This window comes from Rhagoletis zephyria, unplaced genomic scaffold (genome assembly GCF_001687245.7).
Source record: "Rhagoletis zephyria isolate East Lansing unplaced genomic scaffold, Rhagoletis_zephyria_1.1 Rzeph_scaffold_00708, whole genome shotgun sequence".
NCBI lineage: Eukaryota > Metazoa > Arthropoda > Insecta > Diptera > Tephritidae > Rhagoletis > Rhagoletis zephyria.
The window spans coordinates 57182-74392 of NW_016157792.1; the positions used below are offsets into that span (position 1 = coordinate 57182).

A 17211-nucleotide genomic window follows, 5' to 3' on the forward strand; every position below is an offset into this window, starting at 1 on the left:
GGTGCCAAAACTCTTGGTGGACCTGCTTCAACCATTGCCATTGCTTCAGTCGATTGGTAGGGGCTTGGCGGACATCAGGTTCGGGTACGGCTAAAAGCGGGGAGCCAACCAGAAAATCGCCAGGGGTAAGGGCGAGCTTGTCCTCCGGATCGTCATGAAGTGGGGTGATGGGACGCGAATTTAGACACGCCTCAACTCGTGCCGCCAAAGTCTGCATCTGGTTATGCCACATCGTTTGAGCACCAACACAGCGAACTAGATGGTGTTTGGCAGACTTGACGGCAGCCTCCCAGAGCCCGCCTTGATGCGGCGCGCTTGGAGTAATAAAATGCCACTGCGTACCCATAGCTGCTAACGATTTTTGATTATTGTCCGGGTACCAGGCGGCAAGATCTTCTTGTAATAGTCGATTAGCACCGATAAAAGCCCTGCCATTGTCACTGTACAAATCGCGACATGGTCCTCGTCGACTAATGAAGCGGGTGAACGCATCAAGGAACGCCTGAGAAGAGAGGTCGTCCACCACTTCAAGATGAACAGCCTTTGTTGCCATGCAAATGAAAATGGCGAGGTAGGTTTTAACCACTGTGCGAGAGCGTTTCGTTCCCGTACGCAACATAAATGGACCACAATAGTCGACGCCGGAAGCAGCAAAAGGTCGTGCAGCGCTAACGCGCTGCCTAGGTAGTGGGGCCATCTGTTGCATCAACAACGCTCCGCGATGTCGACGACAAATCACACAGCGGTGGATGGCTCCTTTGACGGCCTGGCGGGCATTCAAAATCCAGAAGCGCTGTCTGAGAGTCTGAAGCATCAGTTGCGTTCCCCCGTGAAGGGTTTGTTCGTGAACTTGTCGGACGAGTAGCGTGACCAGAGGACTGGATCTCGGCAAGAGGATTGGGAAACGCCGCTCGTATGATAAGTCAGCCCTTTGAATGCGTCCACCCACTCGCAACATGTGCTTGTCATCAAGTAAGGGATTCAACGGCATAAGTCGACTGGAGTGTGCGATGTGTCTTCCACTCTTCAGTTGCTTGACCTCACTGCTAAAGGCATCCTCTTGGTCCATACGAATCAAAACGTCTAATGCATCGTCGAATTCTCTTGCACCTATAACCCGCTTACGCAGATGTTGACGTGAACTAAGCCATCGCAGGATAATGGCCACTGTACCTAGAAGGCGTTGGATGGAACTGAAGCGCTCGGTGAGTAGTATGACCTTACCATCACGTTGTCGTGTTTCAATAGATCGCGCAGCACTGATAACTGCAGTGCATGAAATGGTGCGCTCTTCGGCACTTACTGTATTCGCTTCGTCCCCAAGTAGGGGAAGCGCTTTGTTTCTTACAGGGATGTCTCTCTCCAGCCAGCTTGGGCCCTGTCACCAAAGCGGATGCTCCAGCAGTTCGAGGGGTGATATGCCTCTACTCGCGCAGTCGGCGGGGTTCTGTGCCGACCGGATATGATGCCATCGATCGGGCGAAGTGAGCTCCTGGATCTGACGTACTCGATTCGATACATATAGCTTAAGCGTTGTTGGCTGTTTCTTTATCCAACAAAGAGCAATCGACGAATCCGACCACAAATAATAGGGGGCGTTCATCAAACCCAAAGCGCTTCTTACAGCTTGGAGTGTTTCTGCCAACAAGAGCGCTGCCGAGAGCTCGAGACGTGGTATGGTAGATCCCTTAAGTGGAGCCACCTTAGTGCGCGCTGTCAGCAATGCGAGTTGTACTCTTTCGCCTGCGCCTACAGTTCTTGTGTAAATCACTGCTGCGTAAGCTTGCGAACTAGCATCGCAGAAGCCGTGTAAAGTCGTTTGCACACCGTGCGCCATGCCTAACCATCGATTCACACGAACTTTGTTGAGTAACTCCAGCTTAGACCGATAGTTTATCCAATCGTCGCGAAGATCATCAGACAACGGTGCATCCCACGAAAGACCAGCGGACCACATTCGCTGTATAAACACCTTACCCTGGACCACCACCGGTGCCAAAAAGCCCGTGGGATCAAAAAGCTGAGCAACTTCGCTGAGAACCCGTCGTTTAGTTGGGGTAGGACCTGCTTGCTTGAGAACCACCTGGAAGAAGAACTGGTCAGCGGCAGCATCCCACCGTAATCCAAGTACGGAAGCCGTAGGAGGGTTTATTTCTAAGCCTGCGGAGGAAGAAATGTTACCGGTCAAGTATTCCATTACCTCAGCATCATTGGAGTTCCATTTCCTCAATGTAAATTTCCCAGCGGAGAGAATTTCATCAACATTGTGAGCTAAGACCTTAGCGTCGTTTGCGTTCTCACAACTGGTCAAAAAATCGTCAACGTAAAATGACGTTAAAATGGTATCGCGCGCTTTCGCGGCTTGCCGGTGGTCCGATATTACGTTGTGATTGTCGCGTGCACATTGTTGGAGTGCACGTATGGCATTATACGGGCTGCACGCCATACCATACGTAACCGTTGTTAGTCGATATACCTTGAGTTCATCCGAGGGTGACTCGCGCCAAAGGATCCGTTGGAAGTCTCGGTGTATGGGGGCAACGAGTACCTGCCGGAACATTTTCTCAATGTCGGCTGTTAGGGCCACCCTATAGCGTCGGAAACGTAAAATTATATTGATGAGCGAGTCTTGGATGGTCGGGCCCACTATTTGCACCTCATTTAGTGACACGCCAGTACTAGTTGGTGCCGATGCATTGAACACCACTCTAAATTTGGTGGTTACAGCGTGGTGGGGAATGTAGTAGCCGTTGGTGTGATCACCTACGTTATTTACGGGTTCCATATGGCCAAGACTTACGTACTCACGCATGAACTTAATGTAATTATCTTTAAGCTCAGAGTCACCAACGAGACGTCTTTCTAGGCGTTGAAATAGGCGAAGAGCGTGCGCATATGATTCGCCAAGTCTCGGTGCATCGCGGCGGAACGGCAGCTGCACCATGTAACGTCCATCACTAGTACGGGAGTGTGTGGCTGCAAATATTCGACCACATTCATCATCATCGTCTGATGCACACACGGGGACCTCCTGAAGCTTCCAAAAATTGTGAACTAATTCTTCCAGCACCAAATCATCCTCGACTAGCTTTGCGCTGAGCACGAGAGATGAGTTCTCCTTCGACGAAACTTCTGACGCTGGACCAAAAACTACCCAACCAAGGCGAGTGCGTTGAGCATAAGGTTCATCTGGTCTGCCACCGATGATGTCACCCTCCACGATTCTACCCCAGGCATCAGCTCCAATGAGACAGTCTATAGCCCCAGGTGTACCAAAATAAATATCGGCCATATCGAGGCCAGCCAGGTGTTGCCACTGGTTAACGTCTAGACGCACGGCAGGAGTGTCCGATGTGATTGACGGGATCACCAAAGCGTTGATTTTGGTTTCAAAGTTTGAATGCAATGACTTTATGGTTACAATAACACTACCCGTAGTTCGAGTACTAATACTCGATCCAATCCCCTCTACATTCAATTCGCATTTGTGTATTTTTAATCTCAATGATTTAGCTAAGCGATCTTTAATAAAACTAACCTGCGAACCTGGATCGCACAAAATTCGAACCAATCGTTGAACTGCTGCATCCCCATAGATGTATGCACGCGCTGTTGCCAACAGAATCGTAGGTCTGGCTTGGGCAACGCAGGTTGTCATTGGCGAGGTTAGTCATAAGTTTGGAGCAGGCTGGACAGCTTGCGGGGTAGCCTCGATGACCTTTGAGCTGGACTGAGAGCCTGAAGCTGCTACTCCTGTTTGGCTCTCGCGACAAAACAGCGTGTTATGCTGTCGACCGCAATTACGGCAACCACCAGAAGAACATTGTTTCGACGAATGTCCAGCCCTTAAGCAATTATAACAAAGCTTCGATCCCTTAACCGCCTCAAAACGTGCCCCGGGCGACATTGCTGCAAGGGTGGGACATCTCGTGATACGATGAATGCCATGGCAATGGGCACACTTCCCATCCACCGTGGAAACCACGTTAGATTTTACTGTTCGCGGCAATCGCACCGACTCAATGGATGTTTCCTGGCATAGGCTATGTGCTCTTTTTTCTAGAAATTTCAGCAAATCCTCCAACAGCGGTATCTCATGTGAAGAACAACGCATAGACCAGTCGCGTTTCGTGATAGTAGGTAGCTTGGAGGTAACGATGGGAACTGCCAATGCATCCCATTTATCGACAGGCACCTCCATAACCCGCAACGCGCGTAGCGACTCGTGAACCGTGTCCACAATGGCAAGCAAAGACTTGGCCGATTCTTCTGTCGACAATTTTAAGTTAAGGAACCGCGTCACATGGATTTCTGCGAGTTGCTTTTTGTTATCATAACGGTCCTTTAACGCGCGCCAAACCTCCTCGTAGCCACCCGAATAAACACCACCTATGAGCGGGACCTCCTTTGAATTGACAGATTGCCGAAGCTTCCCTAATTTGAACGCTTCTGGATAGGAGGACTTGTGTACGAGAGTCTCAAATGCGTCCTTAAACGCAAGCCAATTACACATCCTCCCATCGAATACCGGAATCACCAGCGGGTCAATTTTCAGGTCGACCGAACGCCCATCCAACAGAGCGCTATGAGTGTTGAGCACGTGGTCGGTTGAGGCCGCAGCCGGAACCGACTTTGTGCTTGCTATCAGACGATTGAGGCGACAGCAAGCGTCGTCATATAACGCCTCAATTGCTTCCCATAAGGCGTCATGCGGTGCAACCTCATCCTTGGTAGCCTGGCCTACAAGATGATCGTGATTAAGAGTGAATCGCTGAAAGTGTGTTTCCAGTGATTTAAGCTCGTGCTCCAGTTGAAATACGTCGTGGGTTTCGCAGCTGGCTTCACACACCCGCGCATGTATGCGCTTGATTGCATTGACGGCCGCTGAGCGCCAGTTTAATTCCGCCATGTTCACCAAAATGAAACAAAAACAATATATACATATGTTGTCCTCACAGGAGGCACCAAGAAATGTTACAATGATGTTACCAATATAATCCTTTATTGAAGAAAGAAGAACTTTTACAGTTGAAATTTGCCTTTTATACCTTGAGAAAAATAAGTAAGATGTACAATGAAAGGAAATGTCAAATCATCAAGACTCGAAAGTCGAGGCTCGAAGCAAATGAATTCAAGTGAATAGAAAACAAGGTTTCATTAATTCTAAAGTACTTAAGTGACTTAATCATATTGAACACAATCCATGGGGCCGTTCCAGTGTTATGCGTTTGTTACGCTAAGGATTTTTTGTTAATGTCATCAGATCTACACCGTTAAGTCGATTTTCAAAATGTATGTGCCAACTTAAAGGGCTTGACCCTTAGATGTGCAGTAAGGTTGAACTTTTTTTAAAGAGTTGCCACCTGTTAAAAAATGATGTTCAAATTATTTAATAAGGTTAATGAATTATGTACAAGTTACAATATGGGTACCAATCGAAATGGCTTTGAAAATGCTTTATTTTTAAACTACATGTAGGAGCGTTGCCACCTGTTTAAAAAGTTAAATTCAATTCACAAAGCAAGAAAAAATAATGAAGGAAGTGGTCGTTCGTTCTTTTCCGTATCATTTATAGACAGATTGTTAACGCAGAAGGAAGTGAAACAGAAGACGAGAGCATCTCTAACAATGATTCTGATGAAGAACTTATTATATAATTATCATTGTTAGCTAGGCTAATTTTAATTTGCGATTTGTTAACCATATCACCTTATATTCAATTCTATTGTGTTATTATTAATTATTCTATACCTGTTAAGGTTAAAACGCTGAAACTGAATTTAACTTTTTAAACAAGTGGCAACCCTCCTACATGTAGTTTAAAAATAAAGCATTTTCAAAGCCATTTCTATTGATACCCATATTGTAATATGTACATAATTCATTAACCTTATTAAATAATTTGAATATAATTTTTTAACAGGTGGCAACTCTTAAAAAAAAAATAAAACCTTATTGGACATCTAAAGGTCAAAAAGGTTCTTTAATTTGGCACATACATTGTGAGAATCGTATTTACGGTGTAGATCTGATGACATTAACAAAAAATCCTTAGCGTAACAAATATAACACGCATAACACTGGTTTGGCCCCATAGATTGTATTGATATTGGTCTTATTTGATAGTTTATACTTCCACGTTGGTTCTGTTTCATTTACGAGTCATGCTGTTTTTGTTTTTTTATTTCTTCAATCTTTTTTTTTACTTCTCGTCCTGTCCATGAGTCCTGTAATTGTATAACTTCAGAGTCGCATTTCTTTGTAATTTTCCCTTATTCTACAATAAAACTCCTTTACACGAAACAAAAAATCGTTGATGCATCTCACCTCTGAGAGGCGCCAATTGATTTTGAAAAATTTTTCCCCCAAATCGCCCACTGTGCGTCGCCTGGGTACATTCCCAGGACCCAATTAGTGCTGAAAGCACCGTTTTGATACGCTTTCTCTGGGACCCCGGATTTTATCTGCTTTCATGATTCGTTGGGTTTGTCAAACCATTTGGATTTTCCGATGAATCTATTTAGGGTAGTAAGGGTAAATTTGGAAATTTCCCCAAGATTTTGGATGAAAAAACTCCCGAGTGTGATCTGCCTTATTTGTGCCAATGCTGGGCACTCACAAAGATAGTGAAGGATAGTTTCTTTATTTCCCACAAGATCACGGCTACGGCTCGGAGGGTTATACGGAAGGCCCATTTTAGCTGCATGTTTACCAATGCTCCAATGTCCCGTTATCGTGGCTATTAATTTAATTATATCTTTCCTCGCCCTCTTGAGAAGTTCTTCTGTCTTTCGCTTGTCATAGTGCGGCCATATGTTCCTCGCAGTTTTGCAGGTTTGAAGGTTGTTCCAACGTGTATCAGCCATACGTGTGAATTTGCAGATGCAGTTCCCTTTTGATGAGTGCGAGTGGACAATTTATAGTTTTTGCTTCGGATTCATCCAAAGATGCTCCAGCCTTAGCCAAATCCTCAGCCCTCTCATTTCCGTGTATGTTCCAATGGCCGGGAACCCAGATGAGAGTGATGTCTATTAACTCGGCCGCCGACTTAACGCACATTTGAAATCTCTGGCTGATTTGGATTTTGTTATCGGTGAGGCAAGTGTCAGAAGTGTCGCTTGGCTATCTGAAAAAATGTATGCTTTCGTACACCTACGCAGTTCCTCTCTAGTGCTTTACAGGCCCTTTCGATGCCCAGTACTTCCGCTTGGAAGATGCTAGCAAAGTTAGGTAGTCGAAACGAGAGAGACATTCAGCGTTTCACAGAACACCCCCACACCCACACCACAGTCCATTTTGGACCCGTCAGTATAGATTTCAGTGGAATTCTCCTCGACTTTCCTGCCCTACTTCAATCCCGTCTTGAAGGAAACCACCTGAAAGCTTTTCCTGAAATCTGTCTTAGGAGGTATATAATATGATTGTTTCCCTCTAGCTCAGTTTGGTATCTAATACGACACCCAAGTATTTAGCCTCGGAGGACAATGTGAGAGTCGTTCCATTACGGGAGGGGAGCCTGAATTGTGGTATTTTTGTTTTATTGGTGAACAGCATCAGTTCCGTCTTGCTAGGGTTTGACACCCAGTCCACTTTTTGTGGCCCAGGTGTTTAGCCGGAGCAAAGCTCCCTCTAGGACTATAAGTTGAGGGGAAGAGACCTGATACCACCACCACTACATCTGCATATGCTACTGCTTTCACTCCACCTTTGTTGAGATCCAGCAGAATGTCGTTCAGTACCACCACCCATAGTAGCGGAGACAGAAATCCCCCTTGGGTAGTGCCTCTATTTGCATAACGGGATAGCGTTACTGAACCAATGGTTGAAATTACGATTCTGTTTCTGAGCATTTGTTCGATCCACCACTTGCATATGTGGTCAGACATTCCCACCTTCACAAGAGATCGAACAATTGCTTCGATTGTGATGTGCCCCCTCTATGTCGAGGAATGCCGCCAAAGTGTACTGCTTGTAATGGAGTGATTTTTCTATGGTGCCCACGACTTCATGAAGGGCAGTTTCAGTTGACCTGCCCTTAATGTATGTATGCTGAGCTTTGGAAAGTTTGGAATTTCCCAGAAAATGCCTTACATGTAGGTCTAAAAGTCTTTCCAATACCTTTAGCAGGAAGTATGTAAGACTTATTGGTCGGAAGTCTTTTGCTTTTTCGTGATTTCTTCTTCCCGGTTTGTGATTGCAGATAACTTTGACTATTTTCCAGCCTTCCGGAATGTATGTCAAGCTAATACTGGCTTTATAGCCCTTTCCAGCCAGGATACCATAGGTTCCTGTAATTTCTGGAGCATTATCGGAATGATGCCATCTGGGCCAGGTGATTTGTATGGGGAGAATTTGTTTATAGCGAACTTAATTTTTTCCTTGTCTACGATTGAGTCGAGTAACTATTTTGAGAGTTGCTGACGATTTGTATGAGGCCATGTTTTTGGCTTCTGATCGCAGCCAGTATCCGCAGCCCTTGTCCATGCACCACCCTCCCCCTTAATAAGGTTGGAGTTTGTGTGTTCCTTGGGTAAAACTTTGCTTAGTCTGGCGGAATGCCTACAGTTCTCTATGGATGTGCAATAGGACTGCCAAGAGTCCGCTTTAGCTTTATTTACTAATTTTTTGTACTGCCTTAATTCATCTTTGTATGGCTGCCACAGTTTTGTTCTGTAGCACTCGTTAAAGATTTTTCTGAGATTTGACCTGTGCTCCCTAAGCTCCCGCGTCCACCATGGAGGGGATTTTTTCTTAAGGACGCTTACAGGAGTGGATTTTTTTAAGCTATGGCTAGAGTTTTTTCCAGCTTATCCTGTGTTGTCTAGTTTTACAGCAGTTGTAATCTCTTTTGATTTACTGCTATCTAGGTTACCTGACGTTAGCCTGACAAATTTTGGCCATATAGTTTTTCTCGGATTACGAAATATGGAAGTGGTAGTGGGTTTACCGCGAATGCTGAAGAGTATCCAACAATGATCCGACATGGATGTTTCACGGGATACTCTCCAGTCATCGACGAAAATACCATCTGTTGCTAGGGTTAAGTCCAGTACCTCTTCCCATCCCGCAAATCTTTCGGAGCTGGGAAATATAAATTTCGGACTCTCTCCTTTATTGCATATACTCAGGTTTGGATTCAATATAAAGTGTAAGAGAGACTCACCTCTGCTGTTTATCGTGGAACTCCCCCAGATAGTGTGCCTCGCGTTTGCGTCGCATCCTATCAGAATTTGCTCCCACTGATTTTGTGCGATAAATTGTTCCACTGCGTCGGGTGGGGCGTCCCTGTCATGAGCCAGGTAGGCAATGCATTAATACCTTTTTGGATTATAATGCATGCTCTCGGTTTACCTGTGTTACCACTATAAAAGAGAGTACATGGAGAGTGGATTAGGCTGACGTAGATGCTTTCCCTCTTCGAAAAGGATTGGCAGATTATCTGTCGCACATATTGGCATCGTCGACCTCCTCTGTGTCGTCTTCATCAGGAGCCTTGTCGTGTTCAAAAATCTTCATCATGGCCATGCGGATGCCAAAGCGAATTTTGTTGTCCGCCTTTGACAGAGCCTCAATAGATTCTTCGCAAATGGCCAAGAGAATAGGTCTGCTGGTTTTATTTGGCTGCTCAACTTTTATATGCTGCCAGTCTGCTATACACGGTATGTGTTTGCGTGCGAGCTTTAGGCACCTCAGAAGTTTCTCGCCTGGTTCTTTCATGGGGGGTAACCAGATACGTGCACGTGGCCTCTGAGGGACGTCCTTAGCTGGAATCAGCCTTAGTTAAAGGCCGACGAATGCTTCGTTTATTTTAGCGACGCACCCAGCTAAGAAGTCCAAAGAAGCTTGGTCCGCGCATCTGATAACCCTGTATCCTCGAAAGGATCCAGAGGAATCAAACTCCGGATGGGGACCCACCGGGTTATCGAGGACGAGTCACTAAAGTGGGGTTGCAGCGGGCCGGGGTCAAATGAAGAAGCCTGTTTAGGCTTCTTGCTCTCTCTGCCGGCAGTGCTGTCGTTGGTGGAAAGGTTTCTCTCTTGAGATTCGCCTTTTTGCTTTATTTCAGGTCGATTGGGGTTTGCTGATTGCTTCTCTTTCAAGGAGCTCTCATATTCCTCAACCACCTTTTTATAGTAATCAACCCCCTTCAACTCATAGGAGCCGCTTGGAGCTGAATTGCCTGATATTTTATCTAGCATGTAGACCGACCTCTGGGAGCGGCTTTTCCTGATTTGGCTCAGGGACTTTTTATGTTTCTTCTTCCCCCCTGCTCCCGCCGTCGTTGTTGTTGTCGTTGTTGTTGGTACTGCCGGCAGCTTTGGAGGAAGACGGAAGTCGTGGCGGGTAGGGATGACTGGCTTGGCATCCTTAGATGTGGTATGTTTTGCTGCTTGTGCTTCTGATGTACTATGGTTGGAACAACCGGGAACACTTTTGATTGTCTCCTGACTGCAGGCAAGAAGGGTGTCCTCATCGGACTCCGTAACGACGTGGCCCGGGTTCCGATAAGGAAGTGCCAAAGTCGATTGTCCAGTGTTCCAGTGTTCGTCATCAGTTTTGTTTCGGTTTCAGTTTGTGTTTGCTGTTTTTGTCTAAATCTTCCATATTTGGTAGCGTATGAGTAACTTCCTTTCCTGCTCATTTTTCATACAAAAATTGTATGCGTATTTTCATTTGACCATTCATTACTTCTTTATTTATCCCTCGCTATCCTTCATTAGTAACTTGATTGAAACAGAACGGGCTTTAGCACGAATGCGAAAAAGTTATTTTTGAAATTTTTCTTCTGTTAATGTTTGATTTTTTACTTTCTTTGTTAAAAAAAAAAACTGGAATGAGTAATTAATTTGTCAGAATTCTGTACGATCGGAAAGTGATGTATAAATGTTTATGGAGAATTGTATTAGCTTTGATTTGACGTATTTCATTTTAAGATTGTGAAATTTGTTCGTAAGATATACGTGATTAAGTGGAACCACTTTTTGTTTTAAGCTGAATTACGGTAAATTGCAAATATCTCGAAAATGTATTCATAGAAAAAAACATTAACTCGATTTTCGGAGTCACCGAATAATTCTACATAGAAATTGGATAGTGGCATCCATTGAAAATTTTTTCTGTAAACCTGTGTTATTGTATAAAATAGTAGTTCGATATAATGTTTGAAAGCTGTATGCGCATTTCTGGGCCTTTTTTTTTTAGAATATTGTCGAAAAAACTGACCCGCCCTAACAATGTAATGCCGAAGCCCGCCTCTATGCGGTATTCTCAAAAATGGCACTGGCTAATGGCAAAACATTTCCAGAAGCTTTGCAAGCTATCAAAAGTTTACTTTAATCACTTTCGTTCCACTTTGCAAAAGTCATGTACATTTGCAACAAAAAAAGTTATGCTGGTAAATGCTGTATTATCAAAGATCCATTCTGTTTTGGTTCTGAGTTTCTCTAACGCAATAATCAGCCTCATTATACACTACTGCCAACTTTTTTCGTTTTAATTTACTAGTCGAGAGCAAATTTAAGGCAATGTCATGCAATTTTCAATACGACTCGACTCTCGAAAAACGACTTGCAAACGACACGACACTCGCAATGAGGCTGAATAACTTTAGTTTCTAACAGGTATGCTTATCTATTATTATTTTGAAATGTGTTTTGAGTAAAGGCCACTTGAGCTATGGAGCAGAGATTTCTTTATGAGTGCCTCAGATTAATGTTTTCATATCACAGCTAAACCTGGCTCAAAGAATTTTTTTTTTATAATCAGTAGCCCAAATTAATCCAAAAACGTTTAGTTGCAAATTCTACGTTCGCTATTTAAAAAACGGGCATTAGAGGGATATACATATACTATATATATGAAAAATGAAATTCTGTACAACTTTGGAATTTTAATACCCTACGTATTTTCAATAGAAATTGTTGAAAAATGGCGGAAACCGTGACAATGTATAAATTTTTCGCACTTCTTGCAAATGGCAATCTAATTTTCTACAAATTTGTTTGTAACCTTTTTTGCGAAAAATGTAAATCGCAAAAAATCCAAAAAAAAACCTAAAATCCAAGATGGCGGAATGTTCCCATATGAAATTTAACGGAAACACTGTGGATCCATGATCTACTTGTCAAATAGAAGTAAACTGCATTAAAAGTTCCCTACAACAAATATTTTGCTTTTTTCGTACCAATTTGATCTAAATTTACTGGGATAGTAATAAAGTGTAAGTTTTGATAATTTGTTTTTTTTTTTTTTAATTGTAATACGCATTTTTTCCATATCTGTGTTTCCATGACGTCGGTCGTGACATTCGTACGACTTTAGAGTTAAATAAATCATAGGAAAACGGAAGACACTTAAAAAAAATAATTGCCGTTGTGTAACTTTTATACCATCCTTTGCTTGACAAAAATATAAGTTGCCCTTGGAACACTGGCGTCGAGAACATCGATGAAAAGAAGCTAATAATGGACAAAAATAGAAGTTGTTTCAGAGTACATGTAAAAATAGGCAAAACTTTGCAAATTCTGTGAGGTTTTCCTTCTTTAAACATTCTGTAAATAAAGTTAAATTACGGACCATTACAACCAATTCATTTTTAATAAACAATTCGTTGTTGGTATAATTTAGAATTAAAATATGATAACGGACGTAACAAATTTTTCCCCAATAAAATATTTTTACTAGTAACACATATATAATTTAATCTTTTATTTAATTTATTCAGTTCTTCTCTCCACCGTTTCGCGTTTTCATAACATTTTTTCGCCATCTGAATACGAAATTTAAAGTTTGAACTCGTTTGCGTTTTCGGTTTACATTTTTATGGAAACACCCATATGAAAAAATTGTCAGATACCTTGTATGGAAGAAAATGCGAGAAAAAAATTTCCAAAAATCAATCCGATTTTCTAGCAACTTAAAACTTACACTTTATTATAGTGCTTTATTCAATCTGCTATAAAACTGCATACTAAATAAAAATTCTAAAAAAACCTGATTGAAAAGTTTAAGATTTAGGTGAATTTTCGCAGAATTTTTATAATTTTGGCACAAAGTTTGAATTGTGAATTATATGGCTTTTGTCAATGTTATTGTGGCTTATTAACATTTTATTTTTAATATTTTTTATTGAGCTTTATACCACGATTGTTTATTAGGAAAAATTGAAAAAGCAGCAAAGTCTAAGCGGTAGAAGTTATTGCAGCTATTTCGGAGATCACCACATCTCTTCATCAGACTTCTTTTTTCTAGATTTCAGCAGGGATCGAACCTGCGTAATCGATGTTCAAAGTCAGAAGCGTTAACCACTGAGCTATGTACATCCCGTAAACTCTTGTTGCTAATTCATTTTCCTTATTCAACCAACTTTGTTTGATAATGGGCTGCACTTTTATAAAAAAAATATAAAATAATGAAAAGAAACATAGCCAAACTGATCAAAATATGGTTTCTATTATTTCGCCCAAGGGTGAACATATTTTGAATAAACTGAAAGTTTTTTGTTTTTTGTTATTTTTATGGCCTTATAACAATTATATTCAACAATTTTTATGAGCTCGAGGCCGTATTATTTCAAATTATTGTTGTTTTTCCACAATAAGTTTGCATTTAATACGGCCTCGAGCTCATAAAAATTGTTGAATATAAACTGAAAGTTTTTAAAAAATGTGCAACATAGTTAGATAAATAATGTAGGAACTTAACTAATAATATTTATTCAAAATTGTACTGACGGCATTGTTTTTATTATAGATAATTAAAGACGAAACAAGTAAGCGCATTGAGCTGCTGGTCAAGAAACGAGTTGAGGAGGAGTTAATAAGACGTAAAGATGAAATCGAAAAAGAAGTAATTTGTCGTGTAGAAGCCGCGAAATCCGAAATGGAGCTGGAGTTAATGTTTGAGTTGGAACAACAACGAGAACGTATTCGGGAGGAGGCTCGACATAGGGAGGTATGCCTAAAAAACTATTACACTGACCGACGGCCTAAAAAGGCAAGAATGACATTCATATTTCTATAACATATTCAGGTCGCTGATTCTAGATTTGTTAAAGTTAGGAAAGCTACATTTTTCGTCACCATTAAATAATAATACAAAATAATAAAAACATAGTTTACTACAAATTTGCTTACGACACATCGCGTTCGTAAAGAGGCAAGGAGGAGTTTTTTATCAAAATTTTTAATTTACCGAAAATAATATTTATCAAGAGCTAAAAGTTAATAATAATAATGATTACTTAAGGTGTCCCTCAGTAACGATTTGAAAAAATTCCCTCTCAGAGTCAGGCCCTTATTATGAGTTGCATTCGATTTTCGATCTTCGCTGGTTATCGAAGATCGAAGATCGAAAGTGAAATTCGTATTATGAGCTATGCAACCGTGTCGAAATTTTCGTTGAGTATCGAATTTTCTGTCGGAACAGAATTTTGCTTTCGATGGGGTAGCGAAGTGTTAGAAAATTGTGAAAAATGTATGATTTTGCATTTGTTTTCTTACTTTTTGCGGGTAGACACTAATTTTAAACAATTTTTTTTTATCAATTTCATGCAGTTTTAACGTCGTGAATACAAAACGCAAGCTCGCAAGGCTGCTTTACTTGTGAAGGAAAATCCCAGTACTCAGTTGGCACGATCTCTGAGAACAAATCATAAAGCTGGTCAGTTCACTAAACTCTCATCCTCTGACGAATCGTTGAACCCCAGAACTTCGTTGTACTAATTTTTACCACGTTTTTATAAACTTGCTTTCTTTTTTATTTCATTTTAATTTGCACAAATTTACGTAAATATGTATAAGCACATTATTTAGTTTGCTCGATTTGTAAACAAAGCTTCTCAGCGGTGGAAAATATGCTATTGTGAACAACATAAACGAGCGAAGCTCACAATGGCGCTATTCTTCATAGAATGAGCGCCCTAATACCAAATCAAAATTCGTTCGATCAGCACTTTCGACCACAGTCGAAGATCGAATGTAATTCATAATAGGGGCCTCAGTTAATGATTCGTTAACGGCATTCAATGAACATTAAAGTTAAGTAAAGAAAAACCTTTACTTAACTTTTTAACGAATGATTTTGAAGGCATATTTAACAAGGTAGAAGTGACAACTAGCTCGAACTCTCTTGTAGCTAGTTATAATGTCAAAAAACTGTAAACAAACAAATTTACCCTATGAGGTGCATGTCAGGAAAATAAAGTGAGAAAGCTTTTTTATTACTTCACCTGCTTATAATTTCACCACGGAAATGCATCAGCATAAATGCATACATATGTATGTACGTATACTAATTCTAAGGATTACTTCAATATTACCTTCAAAGAATTTTAGCTGCATTCGAATCTTATATGCACATATACAGAAAATAATACCTCATAAAGGAAACCACGTAATTAAATGAAATAAATGTTTTATTTGTTTTTGTTATTTTATGCCCCTATAACAATTAGATTCAACAATTTTTATTGAGCTTGAGGCCGTTTTTAATGAAAAACTTATTGTGGAAAAGCAACAATAATTTGAAAAAAATGGTAGAAGTGATAGCTACTTCGGAAATCAGCACATTTCCTCATTAGACTTCTTTCAGTAGGATTCGAATCGACGCACAGTGGCCAATTTTCGGAAAACCCTGGCCAAAAGTCCAAAAAAAAATTGGTGCATTCGTATGTATAACCATCTTATATTGTTAGGGCGGGCTCTATGGCGTATCGTTATGAGACAACAAGTCGATTCTCTTAAGGCATTTAGTGTTACAGGAGATCGAAGTGACTGTTGCTAGCAATTCGCTCTAAACTTTTCGCAAATTAGGGTTTTCGTCGTTGTTAAAATCGTGGTATTATCTTTAAAAAAAATAACAGTTTTCAAGCATCCGCTCATGGACATTGTAATCTAGAGTATGTAAAACACGTTTTTTCATTGTTACGCCATCTAAAAACTGACGTAAGACATAGATATTCACGGATTGATTTTTTTTGTTAATCATTATGATGGATTAGGAAAATAGATACGAGAGTGGTCGAGATGGGCGGTCTAACTTTCTTTTTCATATATATTGACGTTTTTCCCATCCACCTTGGTTAAAACCACCTGCCACAAGCCGCCACTGTAGTTTGGACCCCAGTTTTTATACGCGATTCTTAATTTTTTTATGTTTAAAAGATTTAAATTATGTAAAAAATTATTTCTGTCTAGATTTTGATGTTTTAAAGATTGGATGTTTTTAGAATCTAAATGATGTCAGAAAGTACTACTATATTAGAGTGCTCATCCATGGGCCTCTCATTATTGAATGGGCACCCCTGCCAATTGGGCAACTTTCCGAAGAAGCCCAAGAGTTAAGGAATAAGANTGAAATAAATGTTTTATTTGTTTTTGTTATTTTATGCCCCTATAACAATTAGATTCAACAATTTTTATTGAGCTTGAGGCCGTTTTTAATGAAAAACTTATTGTGGAAAAGCAACAATAATTTGAAAAAAATGGTAGAAGTGATAGCTACTTCGGAAATCAGCACATTTCCTCATTAGACTTCTTTCAGTAGGATTCGAATCGACGCACAGTGGCCAATTTTCGGAAAACCCTGGCCAAAAGTCCAAAAAAAAATTGGTGCATTCGTATGTATAACCATCTTATATTGTTAGGGCGGGCTCTATGGCGTATCGTTATGAGACAACAAGTCGATTCTCTTAAGGCATTTAGTGTTACAGGAGATCGAAGTGACTGTTGCTAGCAATTCGCTCTAAACTTTTCGCAAATTAGGGTTTTCGTCGTTGTTAAAATCGTGGTATTATCTTTAAAAAAAATAACAGTTTTCAAGCATCCGCTCATGGACATTGTAATCTAGAGTATGTAAAACACGTTTTTTCATTGTTACGCCATCTAAAAACTGACGTAAGACATAGATATTCACGGATTGATTTTTTTTGTTAATCATTATGATGGATTAGGAAAATAGATACGAGAGTGGTCGAGATGGGCGGTCTAACTTTCTTTTTCATATATATTGACGTTTTTCCCATCCACCTTGGTTAAAACCACCTGCCACAAGCCGCCACTGTAGTTTGGACCCCAGTTTTTATACGCGATTCTTAATTTTTTTATGTTTAAAAGATTTAAATTATGTAAAAAATTATTTCTGTCTAGATTTTGATGTTTTAAAGATTGGATGTTTTTAGAATCTAAATGATGTCAGAAAGTACTACTATAT

At 40.8% G+C, this 17211-nt stretch overlaps 3 protein-coding genes across 3 annotated transcripts in view; 1 reads left to right on the forward strand and 2 right to left on the reverse strand.

Annotated features, from left to right (window-relative positions):
- Positions 1–1359: 1359 nt before the first annotated feature.
- LOC108361176 (uncharacterized) lies at positions 1360–5174 on the reverse strand. The gene is made up of 2 exons (XM_017613744.1): positions 3814–5174; positions 1360–3738 (listed from the first exon to the last, which is right to left on the reverse strand). The coding sequence occupies exon 2, from the start codon at positions 3656–3658 to the stop codon at positions 1382–1384; it is 2277 nt and encodes a 758-aa protein (XP_017469233.1). The 5' UTR covers positions 3659–3738; positions 3814–5174; the 3' UTR covers positions 1360–1381.
- On the reverse strand, positions 3671–4909 carry LOC108361179 (uncharacterized). The gene has a single exon (XM_017613746.1). It carries the CDS (start codon positions 4907–4909, stop codon positions 3671–3673), a length of 1239 nt encoding a protein of 412 aa, XP_017469235.1.
- Positions 5175–10350: 5176 nt separating the features above from the next.
- Positions 10351–17211, forward strand: part of LOC108361180 (UPF0430 protein CG31712-like) — a 102251-nt gene continuing 95390 nt past the window's right edge. Inside the window, exons 1-2 of the mRNA XM_017613748.1 lie at positions 10351–10377; positions 13753–13953. Coding sequence (XP_017469237.1) covers positions 10351–10377; positions 13753–13953 — 228 coding nt within the window. The remainder of the gene's footprint in view (positions 10378–13752; positions 13954–17211) is intronic.